The sequence below is a fragment of the Galeopterus variegatus genome, unplaced genomic scaffold (assembly GCF_000696425.1).
Source record: "Galeopterus variegatus unplaced genomic scaffold, G_variegatus-3.0.2 Scaffold1919, whole genome shotgun sequence".
NCBI lineage: Eukaryota > Metazoa > Chordata > Mammalia > Dermoptera > Cynocephalidae > Galeopterus > Galeopterus variegatus.
The window spans coordinates 29,232-46,348 of NW_007728030.1; the positions used below are offsets into that span (position 1 = coordinate 29,232).

General features: G+C 38.0%; 1 protein-coding gene across 2 annotated transcripts in view; it reads left to right on the plus strand.

Annotated features, from left to right (window-relative positions):
• ZHX1 (zinc fingers and homeoboxes 1) overlaps positions 1 to 8,107 on the plus strand; it is a 24,527-nt gene extending 16,420 nt beyond the window's left edge. For both annotated transcript variants that reach the window (XM_008579589.1, XM_008579590.1), the window contains 2 exons: positions 478 to 3,330; positions 6,495 to 8,107. In XM_008579589.1, coding sequence (XP_008577811.1) covers positions 703 to 3,327 — 2,625 coding nt within the window. In that variant the 5' untranslated portion in view covers positions 478 to 702 and the 3' untranslated portion in view covers positions 3,328 to 3,330; positions 6,495 to 8,107. The remainder of the gene's footprint in view (positions 1 to 477; positions 3,331 to 6,494) is intronic.
• Positions 8,108 to 17,117: the final 9,010 nt, after the last annotated feature.

A 17,117-nucleotide genomic window follows, 5' to 3' on the forward strand; every position in this document is an offset into this window, starting at 1 on the left:
CCTATGTGGGATCCGAACCCGGGGCCTTGGTGTTATCAGCACCGCACTCTCCCGAGTGAGCCACGGGCCGGCCCCGAATTGAATTTCTTATACACTTAATGGCCATCAATTTTTAGTATCTGTGACTGCTTTTTATAGTTTTAAAGTTCATCCCTTGTTAACAGATAGTTATTTCACATTGATAATAGTGTGATTGCCAAAGCAGGCCCTTTCTCCCTTCCCTTCTAATATATAGCTGGCTAAAAAATTCACATATACAAGCTTGGGTCTGACCCATGCACACAGTACATGACTTTTAGTGAGTTGGCTTAGAGACATCTATTTTGATCCTTAGAGAACTTTTTTTTATTCTTGTTTTTTTCTAGACCTTTATAACTGAGCTATCCAGCAACTTCATATAAGTGAAATATAAATATGATTTGTTTAAACGATCATAGTCACTCATTTTAAAATATTTTAAAATTTATTTTAATGTAGGTGATTGGAGTTGTGCTTCAAAAATTTCAGCAGTTCAGCAGTATTTTTCCTGCCAACAATGAGCTCTTTACTTGATTGCACCATGAAAAAGCTGCTAATGAGACTTGTTGAGCACAAAAATGGACTTGAAGACCCAAAAGCCATTGTTTTAAAATGAAGAATACTGAACAGTTTTAAGCTTCAATGCTTTTTAATCACCATTGAGATTTTCCTGGTAACATCAGAATGGCAAGCAGGCGAAAATCAACAACACCTTGCATGGTCCTTGCCAGTGAACAGGATCCAGACCTTGAGTTGATATCAGATTTGGATGAAGGTCCTCCTGTCCTTACACCTATAGAAAACACCAGAGCAGAGAGTATGTCAAGTGATGAAGAAGTTCATGAATCTGTGGATTCTGACAATCAGCAAAATAAGAAAGTTGAAGGTGGCTATGAATGTAAATATTGTACTTTTCAAACTCCTGATCTAAATATGTTTACTTTTCATGTGGATTCAGAGCATCCCAATGTCGTGCTAAATTCATCATATGTTTGTGTCGAATGCAATTTTCTTACCAAAAGGTATGATGCACTTTCTGAGCATAATCTGAAGTATCACCCAGGAGAAGAGAATTTTAAGTTGACTATGGTGAAACGTAATAACCAGACAATCTTTGAACAAACAATAAATGATCTGACTTTTGATGGTAGTTTTGTTAAAGAGGAGAATGCAGAGCAAGCGGAATCTACAGAAGTTTCTTCTTCAGGAATACCTATCAGTAAAACTCCTATCATGAAAATGATGAAAAATAAAGTGGAGAACAAACGGATTACAGTTCATCATAACTCAGCTGAGGATGTTCCTGAAGAGAAGGAGAATGAAATCAAACCAGATCATGAAGAAATTGTAGAAAGTCCAAATTCTTCAGCTTCTGAATCTAATACAAGTACTTCCATTGTAAACAGAATACATCCAAATACTGCCAGCACGGTAGTGACCCCAGCAGCGGTTCTTCCTGGGTTAGCACAGGTGATAACTGCTGTATCAGCTCAGCAGAATTCTAACTTGATTCCCAAAGTCTTAATTCCTGTTAATAGCATTCCTACCTACAATGCTGCATTAGATAACAACCCCCTTTTACTTAACACCTACAACAAATTTCCTTATCCAACGATGTCAGAGATTACAGTTCTTTCTGCTCAAGCGAAATACACAGAGGAACAGATCAAGATATGGTTTTCAGCTCAACGTCTAAAACATGGTGTTAGTTGGACTCCTGAGGAAGTAGAAGAGGCAAGAAGAAAACAATTCAATGGAACAGTTCATACTGTACCTCAGACTATAACTGTTATTCCTACACACATTTCCACAGGTAGTAATGGTTTACCATCTATTTTACAGACGTGCCAAATAGTTGGTCAGCCTGGTCTGGTACTTACTCAAGTAGCTGGAGCAAACACCTTGCCAGTAACAACACCCATAGCCTTGACAGTGGCAGGGGTTCCAAATCAAACAAATGTACAGAAAAGTCAGGTACCTGCTGCTCAGCCTATTGCAGAAACTAAGCCAGCAGCAGCGGCAGTTTCAACTTCTCAAAATGTCAAACATGAAACTGCATTGGTAAGCCCTGATTCATTTGGCATTCGGGCTAAAAAGACTAAGGAGCAACTGGCAGAATTAAAAATTAGCTACCTTAAAAATCAGTTCCCCCATGACTCAGAAATTATCAGACTTATGAAAATAACAGGCCTGACGAAAGGAGAGATTAAAAAATGGTTTAGTGACACAAGGTACAACCAGAGAAATTCAAAGAGTAATCAGTGCTTACATCTCAACAATGATTCCTCCACCACCATTATTATAGACTCCAGCGATGAAACCACAGAATCCCCAACTGTTGTTTCTTCACAGCATAAGCAATCCTGGAACCCTTTTCCTGACTTTACTCCCCAAAAGTTTAAAGAGAAAACTGCAGAGCAGCTTCGTGTCCTTCAGGCAAGTTTTCTCAACAGCTCCATACTTACAGATGAAGAATTAAATAGGTTAAGAGCACAAACCAAACTTACCAGAAGAGAAATCGATGCTTGGTTTACAGAGAAGAAGAAATCAAAAGCTTTAAAGGAAGAGAAAGTGGAAATAGATGAAAATAATGCTGGTAGTTCCAAAGACGAAGCTGGAGAAACTTCTCCCAGAAACGAATCTGGTGCACCTAAGTCAGGGAATACAGGCAAGATATGTAAAAAAACACCTGAACAGTTGCACATGCTTAAGAGTGCATTTGTCCGAACACAGTGGCCATCACCAGAAGAGTATGACAAGTTGGCCAAAGAAAGTGGGCTTGCTAGAACAGATATAGTTAGTTGGTTTGGGGACACACGTTATGCTTGGAAGAATGGAAACTTGAAATGGTACTACTACTACCAAAGTGCCAATTCTAGTAGTATGAATGGTCTGTCTGCCCTTCGGAAAAGAGGGAGAGGGAGACCCAAAGGACGGGGAAGAGGAAGACCGCGTGGGCGGCCTAGAGGAAGCAAAAGAATGAACAGCTGGGACAGGGGACCATCACTCATAAAATTTAAAACTGGAACTGCAATACTTAAGGATTATTACCTGAAGCACAAATTTCTTAATGAGCAAGACCTTGATGAACTTGTTAACAGATCACACATGGGCTATGAGCAGGTCAGAGAGTGGTTTGCAGAAAGACAGAGAAGATCAGAATTAGGTATAGAGTTATTTGAGGAAAATGAGGAGGAAGAAGATGAAGTTATTGATGACCAGGAAGAGGATGAAGAAGAGACAGATGATAGTGACACTTGGGAACCCCCACGACATGTGAAGCGGAAGCTTTCTAAATCAGATGACTGAAATGTAAGTTTGTAATCTGAGTACATATACACCAACCACACACATTTTGAGCAGTCACCTTATTGTATCGGTCATCTTCACTTTTGATATTTTTTTCTAAAATAGTTTTTCTTTTCCCTAATAAGAGGACTAGGCCACTAGTAAAGCCAAAAGATATATGATTACATGTGTAGTTTTATTATGATGATTATTATATTTATTATGTAAAGTTTAATGTTGTTTTATTTTTCACATGAAATGTTTTTGACTTCGTTTTAAGGGAAAGTTACCCATTCTCTAAGAAGGGAGACTGTTGGGTGGCAGGGGGGCGGATTCACAAGCAATTACTAACTACAGAAAACTAAGATGTAGGGCCGGCCCAGTGGCGCACTGCTATAGTGCGCCGCTTGGGAGTGTGGTGGCGCTCCCGCCGAGGGTTCGGATCCCACATACAGACCGGTTCCCGCTCACTGGCTGGGCGAGGTGCGGGTGCGACGCCGAGGGTTGTGATCCCGTTGCCGGTCCCGGTCCGGTACGGGCGCGACACTGAGGGTTGCGATCCGTTGCCGGACACGAAAAAAGACAAAAAAAGGAAAAAAAAAAAAAAGAAAAGAAAACTAAGATGTATTTCTTGCAACCCTCCCTTCACTAAAGCTTCATTTTTTGCCTTTTTAAGGAAAGAATTCAAAAACGAAAATTAAAAAGAAGGGGAAAAGTATACCGAAGGAAAGACTTACTATAGGGATGGGGATTGCTCAGTTTTAGGAAACTAGGTAGAAATGGGTATCTTTTCTTTTTTTCTTCATTGTATTGCCCCAAAAACTTTATTATATTTTTAACTATAGTTTAAAATGCTTTGTGTATTAAAACTATTCAATATCTTTTTCTATTAAAAACCGAAGATCTGTTCTAGGTCATATATAAATTTATGTTTGCTTAGGTGGCATCTGTTTTTGAAAACTGTGATATACATTATTTATCATAGAGATCAAAAGGCATGTAACAGAGCTGACATTAAGTTAACTCAATTGCCTAAAATGTCTTGATATAAAACAAACCTGCTACCAGCACAAATACTGCATTTGGTTTAAAATACATCAGTGTAGTCTTAAAAGTGCAAATAAATATGATGTAAATTTGAAAGGTTTTGGCATATCCCTTAAATCTTAATTCTTTTATAGATTAGATTAATTAAAATTCACCATAGTTGCAAATTAGACACCTGATTTGGATTTAGGACTTCAATTCTTAATATTTCTGGACTTCAGTAATTTGGTTTTATTCTTTTCTATTCTGTTTTGAAGTGTTCCAGGACAAAAGTGCACTATTTTGAAAACAATGCAGTTGTCCTGAAATGTTTGTGTATGTCCGTCAGTAATTCAAATGGCATCTTGCTATCAGAAATTACTGCAATATCCCCAAACAGTAAGGGAGGAAAAGAGGCATAGACCCTCATTATTTTACATATGGGCATGCTTACTTATTTTCTTGGCTTTTTTATCCCTACTCCATCCTTTGCTTTTATGCTCTCTTATTTTGAGCAGTATTTTCTTAATTCCCCCATGTCTTCTCCCTGGTTTTATTTATTTTAACAGTTATTTATAGAGAGCTTAATATGTGCCAAGCACTATTCTTATTGCTTAGCAATCTTTTTTTTTAGGTTTTCTTTTCATTAACATTTGTTTAAGGCAGAAAAACAGATGAAACTAAAAATGTCCCTATTTTAATGAAAGCAGTATAAATCTCATTTCAGGTTATAGAGCATAGTGTAATAATTGTAAGTCACAGGAAGCTAAACAGTTTTGTATAGCTTTATCCTGAAGTGCAGCCCTCCATTTCCTAATGTCAGGAATTCTCAGGACAGGCTTTCTTCTGATCCAGATGCATAAAATATTTTTAACATGCATTTTTTTTTTTATTGCTAAACACAAGAATGTGCACTCAGCCAAGATTAAATCAACAAATTTGTTGCTGCAGTGAATTGTTATAATTTCTGCAGTGATTGCAGTCTAAAAATAACGTCAGCTTTTTTGTACGATTTAATTTGACCTTACTTTAAGTTTGTGTGGATAATTCTTATATAGTATATTAACGTTGTAATAGATACTAATTATGGTCCTAAAATTCACATAAAGCTACAGTTTTCAAGAAATTGTATCATGTATGTTAAACATGCACTTTTGTGGTATATATAGAGGCATGCCTTGCTTTTAAAATACACAAAAGTCTAAAATTACAAAATACATTAATTAGTGAGTTATCATTGGCTTAATAAAATAATTTTTCACTTATAAGAGATTCACCATAGGTATCCTTTAGTTATTTCTTCATTTAAACATGGCTTAATTTACCAAAGAAAAGTTACCAAAACCGTCTCAAAATGGTTATTGCAGAAAGTGAGGTACATATATATCTTTTGAACATGCCATTCTTATGTATAAATAAAAAAAAAATAACAAGAATCTTTAGACTTTACATAGTTTGTTTATAACTGTAGAGCTAGAGCTGGAGTCTGGAGCTCACAGACCCCTTGAGCCTGTTCACAAACCCTTCACATGCTACGAGCTAGGTAACCGGCAAAAAGGTCCTTGGAGTCTTGGTTGAAGAAGGAATAGTTTTTATTCAGCACACACACGTCGAGGAGCTAGGCAGTACAAAGAGAAACTCAGAAACTCAACTGCTACTGGCAAAGTCCAAAGAAAAACTGAGCAGCTGCCAGCAGAATAAACATGCTCTATTTTTAGATGTGAGCTCTGCTGGCCAGCCTGCTTCACTAACTCAAGAACACACAATAGCGATTAACTAGAAAGATACATTAGTGCACATGTGCACTAACTCCACCCACACACAACTTATTTACAAGAAATGTCAAGGGAGCCTGACTAAACTATCCTATTTTCCCCTCAATAACAAATACTGACAATGAAATATATATTTCCTACTAAAATTTGTTTTATAAATGTTTATAAGCAAATCTGGCATATAAAATACATGTATATTATATGAGTTACACACAGTCTAGTGCATTATATAAGATGTATGTGGCAAGTTATCTCAATATCAATAAGAGAATATAGAGGATATATTCTCATAATTAATTGATAATCAGTTTATGTTTCTAGAGGTAGTAAAAATAAAAATATGATTTTCTTTAAAAAAAAAATTTTTATGGTGTTTTTCTTTTATAGCTGCCTAAAATGTTGAAGGAGAATCATCTCTTCAACTCAAGATGTTTGATTTACTGTGAATGGGCCTAATCTTTGATGACACTGAAAACATTTTTGGGCGTATACACTCTCAAAAAACAGGATCCAATACCTAAAAGAAATGGAACTTAATGTTGTGCCAAAGTTAAACTACTGCAGTTGGCGGAAGTTCTGCAATGTAAATAGAACACTAATTAAAAAACAACTTGTAAAAATTCAAATTTTAATACAGTACATTTTTATTCTGATATGATGGACACATTCTGAATCTTAGACTCTCTGAGGGGGTTTCATGACCACTAGAGCTTGTTCTCATATTTTGTCCAGTTTAATACTGTGTGTCTAGTAAGATGGCTTTATTGCCTGTATTCTTTGATATGTGATTAAGCTTATAGCTTTGAGTGACCAAACATTTTGCAGAGTAAAAATTGTTAGAAGTGGGGAAAAAAGAACAAAAAACAAAACAAACCCTCATTTATTTCTGTGTCTTGTTTATCAGGCCCTGCACTAAAATTAAAAGTTGTGCATGGGCTTATACAATTTCAAGTGTAAAAACAGCCTGTTTACACATGTTGAAAAAATAAGATTTTGTGGCATCACTGGCCCTTAATGATTGGATCTTTCATTAAACACATTCATGGATACCACTATTTTTACTTGTAATACTTCTGTTACTTTTTTCATTAGAAGCTGATTTGTTTTTTTATTAAACTGAAGATAATTAATACTGAAGAAGGAAAAGAAACTGGTAAAAGAATTTGGATAGGGTGAAACTCTGAAATAAACGTTGTACCAAAAAATGTGAAAAAGAATCACGTAAATATATGCATACTGTTTTCTTACAATCATATGGAAATCAGAAATGTTTGTACAGGTGTCAGATCAGAATTTTGAAGAGTTATCTTTCGGTGAAATTCTACTTTGTGTGACAATTTCAGTGAATACAGAAAAAGTTCTGAACTGATCATAATGAATTCAAAGTTAGCTTTTCACTTATGAATGATGAGAGTGTTAAGTGTTAACTCTTGCCATTTCAGGAGACTGAAAGTTCATACTAATTTATAAGCTTTGTAAAGTCTGGTGCTGTTCATTCATGTTGAGAAGGACCCTTTGTTTTGTGACCATAGGACCAATTTTTAAAATGTGCTTTCTTCATATAAGAAATGTTCAGTTTGATTAGCTTTGGATTTTAAAATGTTTTTTTCTGAATGACCAGATGTAGTGGGCTTGGCCAGTTTATTTTATCTAATTTAATGAATAATAAATATTAAGCTTTTGGTTAAATGTTTGTCAGCTAATGAAATGTTATGAAAAAGCCTTGAATATGCATGCTGCTTTCATTTTTATAAACTTTTATTTTTTAACTATAGCTTTATTAGTAATTCCAAAATGCTGCAATTTAGCTGATTTCTTCACTCAGACAGCTGGCTTTGTGGGTGGCTTTTTTCATACTACTGTTAACTTTTTTTAAAAAAGAAGCAATGTAAAGACTGTAACAACTGAATGCACTAAACTGTTTTTTCTTTTACACGTTTAAAAACTTCTTAAAGCACTCTGTATTATAATGATTAAATTGCTCTCTTTTTTAAACCATTGCTAATGTGGTCTGAGTTTTGTTTGACAATTTTAATGTTTTCAAAATTTGAAATGTCAAGTATTAGAAACGCAACCTTTGAATATATTTATGTTTCCCTTAAAATATATTAACTCTCTAAGCTGTAAATAACTATTAAGAATTTTCCCTATCTCTTTTATAGGCTTGCTAAATTCTACTCTGATAGTTGCTAGCTTTTAAATATATTTATTTGACAGAGCAAAAGAATCCTCCTTTCCTGGTTGATTGTGTCCTTGAATACAAAATAAATGTTAGCGGTGATGAGTAGTTTTCAGTGATTTTTTTTTCTATTTTATTAATGAGTCAATTTTTAAAAAATTGTGGTAAATTATATATAGCATAAAATTTTCCATTATGCCAATTTTAAGAGTGCAATTCAGTGGCATCAATTATATTCACAATGTTGCGTAACCATCAGCACTACTTCCAAAACTTATTCATCACCCCAAACAAACTTGTAACCATTAAGCAATAAATCCCCATTCCCGTCAGCCACTGATCACCTCTAATCTACTTTCTGTTTCTCTGTTTTTGCCTATTCTTGATATTTCAGATAAGTGGAATCATAGTATTTGTCCTTTTGTGACTGGCTTGTTTCACTTAGCATGTTTCCAAGGTTCATCCATGCTGTAGCATGTATCAGAACTTTGTTCCTTTTTATGGCTGAATTAGATTCATATATATAAAATTATACATACGTATATAATAGTGGAATATATATAATAGAATATATAATATTTTATATATGGATATATATATTTACACACACACCAAATTTTATCCATTCATCTGTTGATGAAAGCAGGTTTTTCTACCTTCTGGCTATTGTGATAATTACTGCAATGAACATTGGCATACAAGTATCTGTTTTAGTCCCTGTTTTCAGTGCTTCAAGGAGCAGAATTCCTCGAAGAATTCTGAATATGGTAATTCTATGTTTAACTTTTTGAGGAACCACCAAACCCTTCCACAGTGCCAAAATGTTTTCCACAGCCTTTGTACCATTTTACATGTCACCAGCAATGTACAAGAGTTCCAGTTTCTCCACATTTTTGTCAACACCTTTTATTTTAAGTTTTTTTTTTTTTTTGTCTTTTTGTCTTTTTTCGTGACCGGCAACGGATCGCAACCCTCAGTGTCGCGCCCATACCGGACCGGGACCGGCAACGGGATCGCAACCCTCGGTGTTGCCCCCGCTCCTCGCTCAGCCAGTGAGCGGCCGGTCTGTATGTGGGATCCGAACCCTCGGCGGGAGCGCCGCCGCACTTCCCAAGCGGCGCACTGTAGCAGTGCGCCACCAGGCCGGCCCTTATTTTAAGTTTTTTTTTTTTTTTTTGTCTTTTGTCTTTTTCCGTGTCCGGCAACGGATCGCAACCCTCAGTGTCGCCCCCGTACCGGACCTGGGACTGGCAACGGGATTGCAACCCTCGGCGCCGCCCCCACACCTCGCCCAGCCAGTGAGCGGGAACTGGTCTGTATGTGGGATCCGAACCCTCGGGCGGGAGCGCCGCAGCGCTTCCCAAGCGGCGCACTTATCCAGTGCGCCACCGGGCTGGCCCTTATTTTAAGTTTTTTAACGATTATTATAGCCACCCTAGTATGTGTTGTCATTAGGGAAATGCAAATCAAAACCACATCTTTTCATGTGGTTATTGACCATTTGTATATCTTCTTTGGAGAAATATCTAAATCCTTTGCCCAGTTTTTAATTGGGTTGCCTTTCTGTTGAGTTTTAGGAGTAATTTATATATTCTGGATGTTACAGCCTTATGAGATATATGATTTGCAAATAGAGCCAATCTTTATTATTCGTGGATTCTGCATATGCAAATTTGCCTACTCACTAAAATGTAATTGTTACCCTACAATCAACATTCACATCAGGCCGGCCCGTGGCTCACTCGGTAGAGTGCGGTGCTGATAACACCAAGGCCACGGGTTCGGATCCTATATAGGGATGGCCAGTTTGCTCACTGGCTGAGCGTGATGCTGACAACACCAAGCCAAGGGTTGAGATCCCCTTACCAGTCATCTTAAAAAAAAAAAAAAAAACAAACATTCACATCACTTTATTAGCCATTCCCACACATGCACAGAATGGCGAAAAATTTGAGTTGCTCCATGCATGTATTCCCAGCTGAGGTCAAACAGCTTCTTGTTTCAGCTGTCATACTATGAAGAAACATCCCTTTTGTAGTCTGTTTAGTACCTTATGTTTTCCTTATTTTTGTGCTTTTTGCTGGTGATTTTGCTGTTCAAAATGGTCTCCAAGTGTAGTGCTGAATTGCTGTCTAGTGATCCTAAACGCAAGAAGGCTGTCATGTTAGAGAAGCTTCATTCGGCCATGAGTTATTGTGTTGTTGGGCCATGAGTTCAATGTTAATGCATCAACAGTACATATTAAATAAGGTGTCTTTAAACAGAAACACAAATAAAACAAGGTTGTGTACTGATCAGCTGATGACAATATTGTGACCAAAGGCTCCCAGGAACCTAACCCTAGGAGCATTTGTTTGCAGTGACTTTATATAGGACATAATTACTGTGAATATTCAGAATTGACTATTTTTTTCCCATTGTGTAGGTTGTATTTTCACTTTCTTTCTCTCTCTTTTTTTTTTTCAAATATGACTGGTAAGGGGATCTTAACCCTTGACTTGGTGTTGTCAGCACCACACTCTCCCAAGTGAGCCACTGGCCGGCCCCTGTATTTTCACCTGATAATGTCATTTGAGCACACAAAGTTTTAATTTTGCTGAAGTCAAATTTATAAGGTTTTTTTTTTTTTGTTTTTTGTTGCTTGTACTTTTGGTGTCATATGTAAGAATCCATTGCCAAATGCAAAGTTATAAAGATTTACCCTTATGTTTTCTTCTAGGAGTTTTATTGTTTTAGCTCTTACATCTAAGTCATTAATTTATTTTGAATTAATTTTTACATATGGTGTGAGGTAGGGGTCCAACTTTATTCTTTCTCATGTGGGAATCCAGTTTTCCCAGAACCATCTGTTGAAGCAACTATTTTTCCCCCATTGAATGGACTTGGCACCCTTGTCAAAAATCAATTGGCTATATATGTTAAGGTTACTTCTGGACTCTCAGTTCTATTCTGTTGGTCTATATTTCTGTCTTTATACCAATACCACAATGTTTTGATTATTGTATCTTTGTCATAAGGTTTGGAATCAGGGGTGTGAGTCCTTCAATTTTCTTCTTTTTTTTCAGGATTTTTTTCTTGGTCTATTTGGCTCCCCTTACAATTCCATGTGAGTTTGAGGATTGGCTTTTGCAGTTAAAAAAAAAAAAAAAAAAAAGAGGCTGTTGGAAATTTGACAAGGATTATGTTGAATCTGTAGATTGCTTTGGGTAGTATTAACATCTTAATATTATATCTCCCTATCCATGAACATAGGATTTCATTATATGTATTTGGGTCTTATGGTCTTATTTAACTTCTTTCAGCAATGTTTTGTGGTTTTCAGTGCACAATTCTTTGCCTTCTTGGTTAAATTTATTCCTGGGTATTTTATTCTTTTAGATGCTGTTGTTAATGGAATTTCTTTCTTAATTTCCAGTTTGTTTGGTTCATTGCTGGTGTATAAAAACAAAACTGATTTTTGCTTGTTGATCTTGTAAACTATAACTTTGCTGAATTTGTTTATTAGCTCTAGTAGCTTTCTTGTGGATTCTTTGGGATTTTCTGTATATATATAGGATCTTGTCACCTGTGAATAGATACAGTTTTACTTATTCCTTTCCAATTTGGCTGCCTTTTATTTCTTTTCTTTTCTTTTCTTTCCTGAATTTGTTTATTAGCTCTAGTAGCTTTCTTGTGGATTCTTTGGGATTTTCTGTATATATCTATATCTTGTCACCTGTGAATAGATACAGTTTTACTTATTCCTTTCCAATTTGGCTGCCTTTTATTTCTTTTCTTTTCTTTTCTTTTTTTTTTTTTTTTTTGCCTAATTGCTTTGGCTAGGACTTCTAGCAGTATGTTTAAAAAAAAAAAAAAGGTAAAAAAGAAAACAAGGGTAAAACAAAAAGTCAAATACTTCTCCCAATCTTTGACCATTGGTTCTGCACCGGGGTACTCCAACACTTAGCCAGGCTTGTACTGAGTTTAGGGATCAGCCCAAGGTGAAAGCTTAGGGTCTTCCTATGTCTTTTCTGAGCATGCATCTTACCCTGGGCATGTGTGTGGCTTTTTAAATTCTCCCATATACGCAGGCACTTTTGAAGGTCCTAATTTCCCAAAGAATTTCCCCCAGTCTTTCTTCTCAGGCCTTCACAACCTATTGTATGTCTCCACTGCAGTCTACTGTCCTGGGAGTTTGCATGTTGTTAGTTCTCTTTGGCAGTGTTCTTGAGCAATGCCCACTGCTTTTTGATCTGAGTTTGAAATTGGGCAAAACAGAAATATATGTCAGCTGTTCAGATAGCCCCCAGACAAGTTAGAACAGACATACTTAATAATTTGTAAATAAGGTCTACTCAGCGACAGGGTCTCACACTGAGAACAGGGACTGTTTAGTGAGTGTTCTCCTCACTAGAACTTAAGTTCCATGAGAGCAAGGATCTTGTTTGTCTTATCTATCACTGTATCCTCTACTCTGAAAACAGTGCTTGGCTTTTAGCAGATACTCAACAAATTTTAGTTGAATCATGAAATCTAACTATAAAAATATATAGAATATGGAACATACATGAATGAGCTTAAAATGTTAATGTAAGTTGTTAAATACTCATGAGAATTAGTGGGATGGGACTATGCCAGCAATGGAAGGATAGATTTTCCTCAAAGACACAGAAAAAGATAGAAAAGGAGAAAAAAGGAATTCTTACAAATATCCATCGAAGCTGAGAAGGGTATCTCAGAGGAAAACTTCTGGGGAAGAAAAGGAGAGAAAGAGATGTGATTTCATTATGGAAGGTGTTTTAAGCCTGTAATTCTTTTTCCTGGCACATCTGTAGTTAAATAATTTGCTTGCTTACATGTTTATCACTTGTCTTCCCCACCTTAATATGGCTTCATGAGAGCAGGGACCATGAGTGGCATATCCTTAGCTCTTGGCATGGAGTAGGCCCTCAATTAAATACACTGAATGATGCATAGAATGCATAAGTGAATACTGTGTGCCAAGCACAGCCCTAGAGGCACATACAATGTAGATTAATCCATTTAACAAATATTGAGTGAGGGCCTACTGGGTGCCAGACACTGTGTTTGGTGCTAGGCACAGAGATGAGTGACCCAGTCCCTGCCTAGAATGAGCTTATGGTCCACTACGGGTGATGGACAAGTGTGTATGGACCAAATAAGTGAGCATGGACAATAGCTATGGGAGACATAAAGGACCCTGGTAGGGAGAAGCATATGGTGCTATGTGAACCCAGACAAGGGCTGTGTGACCCAGGGCGGGGGATCAGGAAAGGCTTCCAGGAGTCAGTCAGATGAAGGGCACCTTGATGGGCCTTCCTGACAAAGGAAACAGTGAGCTGTGACCTGGTAAGGGCAGGGCAGGTTGCAGAAAGGAAAGACTCGGAGGAAAGCATGTGGGAGGCCTGTTCAGGAGTGGGGGAAGCATGAAAGCTTTAGGGGTGATGGATATGTTCAGCATTTTGATTGGGGGAAGGCTTCACGGGTGTGTACATATGTCAAAACACATCGCCTTAAATGCGTGCAGTTTATGGTTCCTCAATTATATCTCAATAAAGGCATAAAAATGAAAACTCTAAAAAACAAAATTTAACAATATGAGGTAGGCTGTTAACAGCTTGTAGATGGTTTTGAATGTTTAGGTAAGGGCTGTGTCATTAGAAAGGTGTCAAGCTTTTTCAGAGTACCTCTAACATCTCCTTTTGGCCAGGGAAGAAATGCGGTAACCTCAGATACCCATCTTTGAGGGCTGGATAAGAACTTCCTTTGGCTTCTTCTTGCCTCACAGAAGGTCTGTATTTCTGGACAATGCCAGAAATTCTTTGAGGATAACCCTTCTCCTACCTTGGGTTAAAGCCTGTGGTCAGAGATGATATTTTGCTCGGTGTCCTGGAGGGGAGTAACTTTGAGGGAGGGGTACAGGTGGAGATTGAGAGGGGTCCAAGACTGGGAGGGGCGTTTAAAGCCTGTGGTCAGAGATGATATTTTGCTCGGTGTCCTGGAGGGGAGTAACTTTGAGGGGTACAGGTGGAGATTGAGAGGGGTCCAAGACTGGGAGGGGCGCGGAAGTCTCCAGTTTCTAAGTATAGTGAGATTGGTCCTGTTCTCTGGACACAGGGAGGCTAGACTCTGGGCCCAGGGCCTCCTGGCCAAGGCCAAGGCAAAGATCCCAGTACTCTGCTGGCACAGCGGCTGTAATCATGTAGACTACACAGATATATGTACATGGCTTCCCTGTCACCTCCCCACCCCATAGCCTCTCCTGAGCCCCCAGCAGACCACTAGAATCTTCAGCCTTCAGCCACTGCTCTTTGGACTGGCTAGGACATCTGATGCTTCAGCCCATTGCAGTCTCTTGGCCAGTAACCTGGAACAGAGACACACAGTGAGGTTAGTCATTCTCTTCTGGGTGCTTATATTGCCCAGGCTAGGGAGGCCATGCTTGAGATGTGTACAAGGAGGGCAGAGAAAGCCATTCTGCAAAGACGCACACAGAGAAGAAATGAGAGTTCCCAAGACTCCAGAATATGGAGCAGGCAGAGCCAGCCAGTGACAGCCTCGGTTCTGCACATTTTCATGAAGATCTGCAATTTTGTTTTTGGGGGAGAGTTGACAACATGAAATTTTATGTCAATTAGTTGACTTTGAACTGGCCTCTTCTATTTACTACCTGGGACTCTGGACAAGTTACCCCTCAGATCCTGTTTCCTCATCTGTAAAAATGACAATAATAATGTCTAATTCAGAGAGAGAGATTGTAAGAATTAACTGAAATAAAGTTAATAGGGTGCCCATAGCACAACCTAGTACATAAAAGACGCTCAGTAAATGTTGGTTCCTCCCCTCCCCACTCACAGATAGGACATGAACATGTGACTTAGAACTCTGCCATTTCCTGTTGCTTTCCTTTCATTCACCCATTCATCCATCCGTTCAATGGGCATTGAACAGGCCTAGCTGCTCTGGGCCAATCCCCGTCTGGGGACTGGGTTTACAAGAGTGCTAAATGCCACAGTGGATAGGTAGAAGCATGGGGAATTACAGGGAAGAGGAAGGAGAGGTGCCTAGAGGAGGCAATGTCTATCTTTTGATGGGAAACAGCCTCCTCAATCGAAAATCAGATTTTTATGGGTAAAAATCTATAGAAACAGATTTTACTAATAACCATACAATTTTAGTTACTTGTAGAATTTCCATTTACTTCCTAACTTTGCTTAACACCTGGCATTTCCTAAGTGTTTAATCCAGGGGGCCTTAGAAGAGGGTGGAACTTCCAAAAGCAAATAGCATTCAAAAGGAAAAAGCTAGAAGAAACCCTCCTTGTCTGCGTTTGCTTTGTTCTTATTTTGCACTGGAGGAGAAATTTTGAATGAATGTTATACCCACTTGCTATCTATCTGACAGGCATTTTATATGCATTATTCTACTCAATGCCCATTTCACAAATTGGGTTGCACAGCTAGTGAATAACTGAACCAGGATCATAAACCCAGATAAATTTGGCATTTGCAGCCCTTGGACACCGTGCTGTATTGCCTCTTCTGCCAGGGCAGGGCATATTACAATTAGGGTAAATAACCTTCTTTGGACTTCATTACTTCTAGGTGATGATGTTATGGATTACTTTTTTTCCTTCTATTCCAAATTTTTACTAATGTGAAGTATTACATTTCTGATGGGAAAAAAAATTTTTTTAATGTGCCTGCTGTGGATGAATTCATCACTAACTAATGCCTGGAAACTGTCTGAGTGGAGCTTCCCACTTGAGGCTGTTGGATACACGGATTGGTCCTAGATTTTGGGAGTAATCAGCAGGAAAAAAAAAATGGATTTGAAACCTGGGGGAATGGATTTTCCCCTAGGATGAGTTTGTGGAGTAGAAAATTGGGTTGAAGAATGAACACTGGAAGACAAATGGTGGGAGAGGAACTGGTGAGAGTGAGGAGAAATAGGAAAAAAACAGGGAAAGACTCCATTTTATGGTTGTACTTGCTGTGTGACGTGGTACAGTGATATTGTGCTGTGCAATATTGGCCAGTATTTTGTCAACAGTCTCCACTTTCTAGATGAAAAAATATCTTGACAGTATCAGAATTCTAGTAAATGTTAGTCTTAGAATTCTGAGATTTAGTGTTTTTCTCCAGGTAGAGAAAATTGTTATTCGTGGTGGTGTCTCTTCTCTGGAGACTTGGGGAATACTGACCCAGTTTTATATTTCCCAGCCCTTAGCCATGTAATAACAGATCCTGAGCAAGTTACTCAACCTCTCTAAGCCCCAATATCTTCATTTGCAAAATGGGAATCACTGCGCCTTTCACAAGGTGGTTGTTAGGAGAAGATAGAAAGTGTAAAAAAATGGATACAAAATTGTAGAGAGACAGGAAAAATAAGATCTAGTGTCCTAAAAGCAATACAGGGAGACTACAGCCAACAACAAATTATCGTATAATTTCAAGTAGCTGGTTGAAAGGATGTGGAATGTTCCCAAAACAAAGAGGTGACAAATGTCTGAGGTGATGGATATGCTAAACACCCTTATATGATTATTACACACAGTGTAAATGTACCCAGATATCATATTGTACTCCGTAAATATATACAATTATCATGAGCCAACTAAGAAAAATTTTTTCAGAGACAGAAATAGATTAGAGGTTACCAGAAACGGGGGGGGGTACCTCATCTCTCTCATTCACACCTCTATTCCGGGGGGGGGGGGGGGGGATAGGGCGAGGGGGAGGAATAACGAGAATTTACTGCTTAATGAGTACAGAGTTTATGTTTAGGATGGCAACAAAGTTTTGGAAATAGAGGTAGTGGTTACACAGTTT